We start from the raw sequence: 10,370 nt of genomic DNA on the forward strand, positions 1-10,370 counted from the left end.
AAAAAAAACATCAGAAAAATGGGTCATGGTTATTTACATTGAGAAATCTGAAGCCAGCTCCTGAAGGCAGCGGGTTATCCGGATGTGACGTCAACGTACGTTCACGTCTCTCCGCCAGTGTTTTTAAAAAAGCGGCGGTTGATCTTCGAGCAACTTTCAGTGAATCGATAGCATTTATTTCTTTATTACAGTTCTCCAGCACAGTATTAAAAAGTAAGTGCGCTGTGTCTTTCTTTTTGCCCCGACGATGAAGAACATTAAACCTCGTTACAAACCAGCTAAGCTAGCTATAGTCAGCGTATGCTAACTAGTTACAGCTAAATTTGCTAACTAGCCTGAGAGATGACGACCCCAATACCGTGTATGTTGTTCTGTTGTAGTGAACTAGCTACATGCTTTATCTACAGAATATCCGACGTCTAACTGGAAGATTGCAACAACTTTGTTTTGAGCAAACTACTTAATTTAGTCAAATTGTAAATTCTACCAACATCTCACGGGAGAGGAAGCCGCATGCCATTTAACTTTTAACATCAAGTAATGCATGATTATGATGTTATTGGTCCACGCGAACCTTTTTCATTTAATTAATTTCGTTTTGTTTTTCATGTTAACACTGGGTTAACCGTACAATGAAATGCTATTGACAAGGAATATCAGTCCCATATATCACGTTAGTCATCCAATAAGATATATCAATACAATAGAATGACATTAATAAGATAGAAAGACATCGAGGTGAGGAAAATGACAGTTAGCTCTAAGATCAGAAGTGATGACATAAATGGTATACTTATGACGTGAAAAGTGTGTCTAAAAGTAAGTGACATTATCTCCAATAATATTTTACAAATGTAATGATTTAAAATAATGAAATTTAAGATAAATAGATGACATGTAAGAAGGGGATTGTGTTTGGCTCAATAGCAGCAGTATTCTTATATATATATATATATATATATATATATATATATATATGGTAACAGTAGAGGATACCTTGCATTACAGTACCCAAAGAACAAAATTGGCAAAACTAAATTATTAAACATTATTAGTAAAATAGATTTGTATATATAGACTGGCTCTTTTAAAGAGAGATTGTTTTTTATTAGCGCTCTGTCTAGTGTTTATGCAGAATTATAACCTTTAAATAACATGCATTGTTCTCTTTGTTTGTGTTTTTCTGTAAAGTTGTAAGCTCCTTAACTGCACCAGGATCATGCAGCACCAGCAGTATGCAGAGGAGCGAGGCCTTCTGGGCTCACTCTGTCCTGGGCAGAAGAAGCTGGAGGGGAAAACCTTCTACCTGGACAGTCTTAAGAAACGCGCAACCGCAATGCTTTTGGAGGCCGTGTCTCTTCTGGGAGGGGTAAGCATGTGTATACGAAGGCTGTATGCTTGTAGATCCTATGCTGTAAACATTGGTTTTGTTATTCATACAATAATTATCAGGGATTGATCCAAGCTGTGACAAGTTGGAGTAGCCAAAAGCATTACTAACGGTACATCATAGAGCTGTAACAATTAGTTTACTAACTTAATAACCAACAACTATTTTCATAAGCAATTTGTCGTTTTACCAAAATAATTATCAAGTAATTTTGAATGCATAAATGGCAAATAATGTTTTCAGCCTCTCAAATATGTACATTTCAGAATATTATGGGGTTTTGGAATGACAAAAGAGTTTGGTCAACATACCTACTGAAGTTCAGGTTTGACTATGAACAAGGAAAAAGATAAAGGTCTGACTATGACGGATGTCTCTGATGAGCAGATGCTGTTTTTTTTTCTTATTCTGAAGAGGGTCGAGAGTTTCCTGCACAAGGATGTGTCCTTTGTTGTGACTGGAAGCCAAGAGAGCCTGAAGGAGCAGAAGTGTACAGATACTAACGCCGAGAAAGAGAGAAAGGGGACGAGTGAAGAAGTCCAACGTCCTATTATGCAGCGGGAGAGCATCCTCAGCAGTGACAAGCGGCGACCAGGAACTCCTAGACCAATGGTAGTAAACATCACCCAAGCACGTTTAAAAACCTTTTGTAGCTTACAGGGTTTAATATAATTGAACCGTATAATCGGCAAAAGAAAATCACAAAAGGGTGACGCTAAATATTACTAGTGTAAATTTATATAAGAAATTCTAAATAAATACTACATACCACCAATCAAAACAATTACCTTTTCAAACCTTCTGACTTTTTTTCTATCACAAACTATTTTGGAAAATACCCCACTAGATGTGTTGTAAGCTAGAATTAATTGTATATCTGTGCCATATTTTGCTCTTCAGGCTTGTGGCAGCCGTGGGAAGGCCCTGCTTGAAAAAGCCATTCGCAACAATGTGAGTGTCAGCAGCTGTAATATGGTTTATCTGAATATTGTGGATACTCTGAAGACTGACATGGTTTCTTATCTTGAGTTGATTCTGATGGATCTGTATTGTAGGAACGACTGCAGGGGAACAGTGTTTTGGACAATGCCCGATCATGGGGAGTGAAGATATTGTATGTGGATGGTATCCTTTTGACGAATAACGTGATTTGATGCAAACTCTTATTTGTTCACTTTTATAGTGCAGTGAACCTTTGCTCACAGCAGAGGGCACCGTATGAGAGCTTATGTTTTATTCTGTCTGCAGTTAACCAGCATAGAAATGTCACATTCTTAAGCCCAGAAAGTGTGTGAAAGTTTTTTTTAATGTACTGTTCCTTAATGTTGTATCAGATGTCCTTTTGTATTTGAAACAGTTAACTCGAGAGAGTTTCAGTGCTGTACACAAAAGGCCGGAGGTAAGATGTTTGGGTTGAATGTCTTTTCACTTCATCAGACATTAAAATGTAACAGTTAACATTTAAAAAAGCAAGCAAGTAAATAATTTATGAAGATTGTTCAATTTAATAGGCTTCCATTAAAATGTGATAAATTGTACAACTGCCGTTTCTTTTAATTATTGATGAGTCTGAATTGAATTCTTTCTTTTTTTTTAATGCAGAGAACTTCCACCAAACAACAAGGTTGTCATGTTGTCAAAGGTAAGTTTAAATATATGTTCTGCTAATGTGTTTATTTCCCAACAATATTGTATTTCTGTGAGTATAAATGCTTATTTAATTGTTTGTCTGTTCTCCTGATCCACAGCTGCACCGTTGAGGGCTCCCTATCTTAAAATTGAAGACATGAGCAGGTGACTTTCATCCCTCATTCAGAGCAGTTAGTTATTTTGTTTATTTTCTCTGTAGCAGGGGAAAGGGGATTTAAATCCAAATATAACAGTGCACTTGGGAAACAGCAGCCGTCTGTCCTGCTCTCTCAGAATTCTCCTCAATTCCTGAGGGAAATATCTGGCTCTTAAACTGCTAAAAGCTCCACTTTGTTCACCAGCCAGTCCCTAACTGTGTCTGTCTGCTGTTTGGTGTTGAGCAAGTACAGTGGCTATGGAGAGCTTTTCTTGTTGCAAACGGTGATTTTGATTCCAAAATGAATAGAAATATATTGTCTTGCCTGCCAATGTTCATGTAATGGTGGTTTAGTATCAGATTAGATCCTGTTTCTGCAGTTCAAGTGTAATGACCTGTCCCTGTGTTTCTGCCCTTCCTACCCCCACTGGGTGCTAGTTGTGGAGGTTTACATTTCAGCCCAGGTGATTTTCTTAATTGAACCTGTTGAGGAGTCCCATCGTGTAATGTGACAAGCCCTCCCCAGTGATGCTGCTCCCCAGGAGCCCAGAGCTCAAGCGGATACAATTTCTATTTGATGAAGCTTTGCAAGCTCCACTGCCTATTCCTGCAGGGGATCTGCATGTGCTAACAGATCTTTTCATTTGCCCTCTCATTTCAGTTAATTGAAGTGCTCTGGCTAATGTGTGTAGGCCATTTCTGTGAGAGAACCCATGACATCTGAAACATTTGAATGTCATCCTATCAATCGCACATTCAGTTTTGCAAAAGGGATTGAAATAATTTAAATTAGAAGATATGATGATGATAATAAGTAATTTGATTTACATGTTGTTGATTAAATCATGTTGTTTTCTTATCTAACCAGGAGATACAAGCCCTTGCATATGCAATCTATGATCTTCCCTACTCTGTGGTACTCGGGCCGATTTAGTCCCTTTGAATCTCCACCTCCTCTGTTTGAAGAGCAAGGAGAGAATAAAACAAGGTTTGTTCAACTGCCATCATCTGAAGGATATTAAGATGTTTTTTTTCTAACAAACATATCCTGGTTCAAAAGTCTATAATGAAGGATTTATCCTGATTGTTGTTCATTCATTGTAAATTAGGGAGAAGAAAAAAGTGGAATGCAGCATTCAGGACAAATCTCAAACCACACTCGGCTGTAACCGTTCACTTTCCAAGCCACGCAAAAAAGAAGTGTCTTACTGTGAATGCTGTCATCAACCCTTCACTAATCTGGACGAGGTGGAAATCTTTAAGAATTACTTTTGTTGGCACGTCAGTTTTTAATGTTTGGCTTATATTTACATCTTTGACCTGTTGTCTTTGTTGACCCTTGCAGCACATGCAGTCTGATCAGCACCGTGCTTTTGTTCTGGATGCCTCAAACTACAGTGTGGTGGACCAACTCATGACTGAGATGCTTCCGGGATTCAACCCAAATCCAGCTCAACAAACGGATGAAACACTGAACCGGTGAGTTGTGGTCATTGCATAGACATGTCCTCATGATGTAAATTTTCTTCACTGGACCACAATAAGTTTTCTGTGTTGAAACGGGGGATTTATTTTATTTTCTATGTTCCCTCCCCTAGACCACCAACTCCTTTGTCCATCTGTGAACTGGAGCCTCTCACTGATGCTGAGACGGAGCATGCTGTTCAGGACTTGCATAGACAAGGTTCATCATTCCATGTTCACCTCTCCAGTCCTGCTGGGGGGCCTCGTTCATCTGGCCCTGCCAGCCCATCCCCAGGAGTTCAGTTTCCCATCCCAAATTCATCGGATACCCGACCTCCTGACATCCAGCCTTTCAGTACTAACACAGACTTCCAGCTAACTGACAGCCATCTTCGAGCTTTAAGTCCAACCATGCCTGTTTTGGATATTGAACCACAAGCTCACAACTCAGCCAGTCAGCCGCCTGATAATCAACACCTCTCCCCATCCTCTGACCCTTACTCCCTGCCTCCGGTCCTCAGCCCACAAGTCCCTTATACCTCCTACATTATGGAGCCGCACTGCCCGTACTCGGAGCCCCCTGTCCTCAGTCCTCAACAGTACACTGCAGAGGAGGCTGTGGAAGCACACACTTGGGACTTGGACACTGGAGGAAGTGTGTCTCAGGATGTCCCTGATCCTATCTCCACAACACAATTTCCTTCTGTGGCTTTGACAAATGCAGAAGGAGTAAAGAAATCTAACCAAGAAAGTATTTTGGGATTAAGTAAGATCATATGTTCCACCAATGGTTTGGACTGGGTTACGCTGTTGTCACGTAGATCTCGGTCCCTCCCTCGACAGATGGCGACGATGCCAAACCCCAGAAAGCGCTGTAGATCAGCCAGCCCAGAACACTGCCGGAGCAAAAGGAGGAGGATTACAGCAGAATTTGGCTACAGAGGTAGCTGGATTAAACGAGTGCATACATCTGCCAAACCACAAAGTGACATTATGGCAAAACCTGAGGACTGTTTATTATTCGACACAGTCTCTTGTCAGATAATACAGTCCAGTCCTAACACAAAGGTTTCTTCCACATGCACTGCGGGAACATTTGGCTCAGAACAGACTTTTACCATGTTTTGTGTTCCTACAGTACACAATTTCACACATGCAACTAATCAAATGGACATTTTAGGTCAGGGTAGCACTTCCGTTGCTGATCATCCATCACGGCCACTCTCCTCAAAAGCAAAGACGTGTGGTCCTCCACTTCAGCTCCCCAATGACAAAATTCACAGTGCGTTTTCAAGTCAAGACTCTCAATGTGCACTATCCCACTCCACCTCCGTGTGCATCGAGTCAGCCCTCATCCCAGACTTGGCCATGCTCTCTCCATCGTCATCAGACTCTGACTGGGACTGTGGCCTACTGTCACGACTTGGACCTTCCCGTGCCGCTCCACTGTCGCCCCCCGAGCAGAGCTGTGACCTCGACAAGGAGCTCCTCCACATGCCGTGCACCTGGATGCACGACACCAGCTACGAGTCACGACTACACACTGTCCTTCAGCCATCACCCCCAGCAACCTCACTCTGTGGGGATGAAGTGGGCCCTTCAGCATTTTCCAGGACTGGTTTACAAATTGTTGAGGTTCAACACTGATAGTTATTGTCTCGGTCATTTTAAAGAACTGCATGAACCACTACCGGGAAGCGTTGTAAGGCAACGGGAGGAGTGTGTTTTTACACGGCAGCGGCATATCGAACAGGGAGAAAACGATTGGCAGCACTTAAACTCATCAAAATAAGTAAATGAAGTGTACACTGAATAAATATTTAAAATGTAGTGCAAAATCAAATATTATATTTAGCTGTTTTTACAGATGCAGATTTTTATTTTGTATAATTTTTTGATGAGCTAGATGTTCCTCAGTGGATGCATATTCCCTTGAATTTGAAGAGAGTCTACTATCGTTTTCCTCTCTACCCCTAATCCTCTTGGACAGAACCCTAAGCAGTCTTCTGTTTATTGTGCTGACTAAAGTCTTTCAGCAGCTATGTCCGGGAACATATGGTGGTATTGAGAATTTAATGAGGTTGTCTGAAAGGGGCATTACTCAATTACTGTAAGTGCTGTGTCTGGATCAGATCCCACTTGCGCTTGTGTTGATCAGGCGTCCATAGAGTGAAGGACTCGCACTCGACGAGTCATGTAAAATTGCTTTTCCCACCTTTTTGAAGGTCAAGTAAAGGACTTGTTTTGTCAAGGGGACACTTCTGCTTTACGGTATGTTTGATGCAGCTACAAGGAGGTTAATTGTCTTCGCTAGTTAGTTTTTGAAGTGTTAGGTCACCTGCCATTAAAGACGTCATCGCTCATCATAATAGACAAAACAAAAAAATCACATGTTGTCCAAAATCTAATTTTCTTGAATATCTTACATGGACTGTTAAAACACATGCAGAATACAACAATCAAAGAGAAATCACACATGAGTTCAGTATGGGGAAGAATATGACCATGTAAAGTACATTATTTTACAGTGTTTTTAAATAAATGTTTTTAACCATAAACATTTCCTGCTGCATAGTTAAAAAGTTGTTGCTCAAGTAAAGCAAAATTAAGAACAGTTTGGGTTTGCTGAGTGTCATTTTTCTCCTTGGCTTAACTGCTGACTCTGCATGTAGGCTAAAGGAGAGCCAAATGGGAAGGGAAGGATGAGGCAAGGACAGCTGTGGGTCGATGTGTCCTGTTTGGCTCATCAGCCCAGCTGACGCAAACAATATTAGATATCTCATCCCCCAAGACTTGTTACGTAACCCATGACTATCCAGAGTTGTTGGAATGAAGGGAGCCCATGTATGAGTGACCCTGGCCAAAACCACCTTTAACTTATTAAACTACGTAGACTTTGTTGCCAAGGAATGTGGTAGTTGTGTCTTCTGAGATGTAATTTCCAACTGGGAGTTATAAAGCTCAAAATACCAAATATTCTGGTCAAAGTATTTGGCACATCTGTCCACAAACTCCCGTTTTACAAGATTTTGTGTGAGGGGTTGATGGATTGTAGTCGGCAGTCATGTTTGATCATTAAAGCAAGTTATATTTTTGTATTATCAATTCACGCAGCTCTCTGTGAACACTGAATATAAACGTTGTTGCTCTCATCATATACGATCTTCCTTCAAAGAGGGAGTTGCAGTAACTGTTTCTTCTCATCCATGTTGGCTTACAAGTGAGCTCGACATTTGTTTTGTCAGCTGCTGTTTCCATGGTCAAGAATAAATGTACAATCTCAATATAAATGCACACTAATTAAAAGAAAAGTATTCTATATTTAAAATAGTATTATGTGATAATTATGATGAGATTTAAACGGTCATAACTGGAAGAAAAAAAACACCAACTGGCATCAGATTGTGATTCAAATGTTGCCCCTGACGTATGAGACACTGTGCTTTTCAAGACCGGCCAACTTTCATACCACCGAGAAGGGACAAATAGTTATCGCTCAAGTGCAATACTCAAAACGGATATGTTGCATAAAATTGTTCAGGTCAGCCAAAGAGGGATTTGTCCTTCTCACGTCAGATTATTTAAGGCATATTAAGGCACCAGGCCTGAAAGTACATGTATAGAAAAACAAAAAACCACACAGTCAAATATATCCTCTGCCTCTTTTTTTGGGGATCCAAACCACCGATCTTTAGTTATAGGCATGGAAAAGTCACCAGGTTCACTGATGAGAAGAAGAACAATTACCATCAGGCAAAGTTAAAGATTAATATATGTTTGATAAGATTTGCTTTATTGCTATGATTAATACAAATAAATCCGAAAGAAATCCCCGGTAGGCCGACAGGGTTGGGCTGGTCCGATACCGGCCCACCTCCATCACCAACCGGCCCTCCCTCTGACATCGCCGGCCCCGACTATATTCTATGCTTGAATTCATTCCATTTACTCTAATACCTAAAGTCAATAATCACTGACTGACATTTATACTACTCATCGAGATCTGTATTCACAGTCATGGTTTCCATCTTCTTTACTAATCTCTTCTGTTAGTCTAACTTTTTTTTAGGTGTTATTAAATATCAATCACTCTCGCAGACAAAGCCGAATTGAAGCGCGAGCCGGCAGCATGGCACCGGCACCAAAACGTAAATCCTTTTAAAGGTGGAGCTGAAAAGCTCAGGGAGAAAAAGAAGAGATGTCTGGAGGAAGGTCCATCAAAAATATTTAAAAATCTCTGACTTATTTGGGAAACCACAGACTGGTGACAGTGATATGATGGTAAGTTGGCCAATGTTAGCTATGATCCTCAAGAAGCACGATACAGGACCTTCTCATTGCTGTGATAAGATGTGAGTCATCCACCGGGCAGTACTTTGCCCAATTTGTGAATGACGTGCTGTAGACCATGGATCTGGATGTGAAGTGAATATAAAGGCTTCTCTGCAGCCTTCTCTGCAGCCGGCCGACAGATTTGTCCAGTGGACCAACAATCAACTACAGGAGCCGAGTGAGGAGACTGAGCTGGAGGTGGAGACCACTCTGCCACAGAAACGGGGAAGAGGGAAGAAATCAATGCCCGGAGAGATGTCACGAGATGAGGCTGTGACTGATACCCGAAACATGATACAAGATTGAGGTCCACAATCGAATCATGGACCAGTGTTTCCTCAAGAATGTCTCTTTGTATGCTTCTGGACCCGAAAACATTCAGCCAGGTAACATCTCACGGCGATAGTTTCCCAGAGGCAGCACTCCAAGAGTTGAGCAAGTGTTTGATGACAGAGCAACAGTGACCGAGTTACAAAGCAAGCTCAAAAGTCTGGCACGACAGTGGGATAGGCTGAAGCCATCAGAATTTGAGGTGTACACAACCAAGACAACAGAACCGGAGGATGCTGAAGGTGGTTTACAAAAAGTGCTCCTCTTGCAATGACCAATCTGTTGCTACAGAGTTCTGAAGCAGTACAACCTCCTGACTGATGCATACCACATCATAGGCCTTGCATATAGGTTCCTGCTTACCCTCTCTGTCACACAGGAAAGAAATGCCAACAAAAAAAAGCGAAGCTTTTTGACGCTGAAATATATCAAAAACAGCTGAACAGAGTGAATATGCTGCAAATACTACTCATGTAGTGAGGTAATAATAACACATGAGTATACTGATATTGTTTTTTATTACCATGTGACTATAATGCACCTGGGCCGGCAGAGTTAGTTTAGGTTCTGTTACTTAACTTATTGTTTTGTTATGCACCTTCAACACCCCTACACACACACACACACACACACACACACAGACACACACACACACACACACACGATCACACACCCAGCATGCAATACTACTGATAGCACTGATGTTCACACCCCATCATATGTTCTGTTCTGTTCATTTCTACAATATACTTCATACTAATTCTACCCTCTGATTCCAGTTTCTTTATTGTGTGGTCTTTCTCTGCTGACATGCATTCCTTAAGGCTATGTAGTTATACGTATAACCATCTGATATTAGCCCAGAGCATATTCATCTAGCAAACTATACCTACCCTGGAGTGTAACCAGTGTAATTTTAGTCCATGTGTCCATCCAGGCAAATTGGTGGATCCAAATGTTATTTAAAAAAACAAACATATGATGTCATTTCTTTGTAATCATCCAAAATAATGTTAAGTGTATGGGTATTTAGTAGTCATACGTGCGATGCATTGAGTGGGAAACGCG

General features: G+C 40.9%; 1 protein-coding gene across 1 annotated transcript; it reads left to right on the forward strand.

The window, feature by feature from the left end:
- The first annotated feature begins 92 nt into the window (after positions 1-92).
- Positions 93-7,254, forward strand: dbf4b (DBF4 zinc finger B). The gene is made up of 12 exons (XM_034559310.1): positions 93-213; positions 1,192-1,369; positions 1,805-2,002; positions 2,291-2,341; positions 2,446-2,515; positions 2,725-2,789; positions 2,993-3,032; positions 3,139-3,184; positions 4,045-4,164; positions 4,286-4,424; positions 4,522-4,655; positions 4,775-7,254. The coding sequence occupies exons 2-12, from the start codon at positions 1,220-1,222 to the stop codon at positions 6,285-6,287; spliced, it is 2,526 nt and encodes an 841-aa protein (XP_034415201.1). The 5' UTR covers positions 93-213; positions 1,192-1,219; the 3' UTR covers positions 6,288-7,254.
- The last annotated feature ends 3,116 nt before the right edge of the window (positions 7,255-10,370 follow it).

Source organism: Cyclopterus lumpus, chromosome 19, assembly GCF_009769545.1.
Source record: "Cyclopterus lumpus isolate fCycLum1 chromosome 19, fCycLum1.pri, whole genome shotgun sequence".
NCBI lineage: Eukaryota > Metazoa > Chordata > Actinopteri > Perciformes > Cyclopteridae > Cyclopterus > Cyclopterus lumpus.

What these genes read in the sequence shown, in the direction of transcription:
- dbf4b (XM_034559310.1), top strand. Translation starts at nt 1,220, where the DNA reads ATGCAGCACCAGCAGTATGCAGAGGAGCGAGGCCTTCTGGGCTCACTC. An exon ending in AAAAAGCCATTCGCAACAAT is followed by an intron (nt 2,342 to 2,445) that starts GTGAGTGTCAGC and finishes TCTGTATTGTAG; the next exon opens with GAACGACTGCAGGGGAACAG. An exon ending in CTGTACACAAAAGGCCGGAG is followed by an intron (nt 2,790 to 2,992) that starts GTAAGATGTTTG and finishes TTTTTAATGCAG; the next exon opens with AGAACTTCCACCAAACAACA.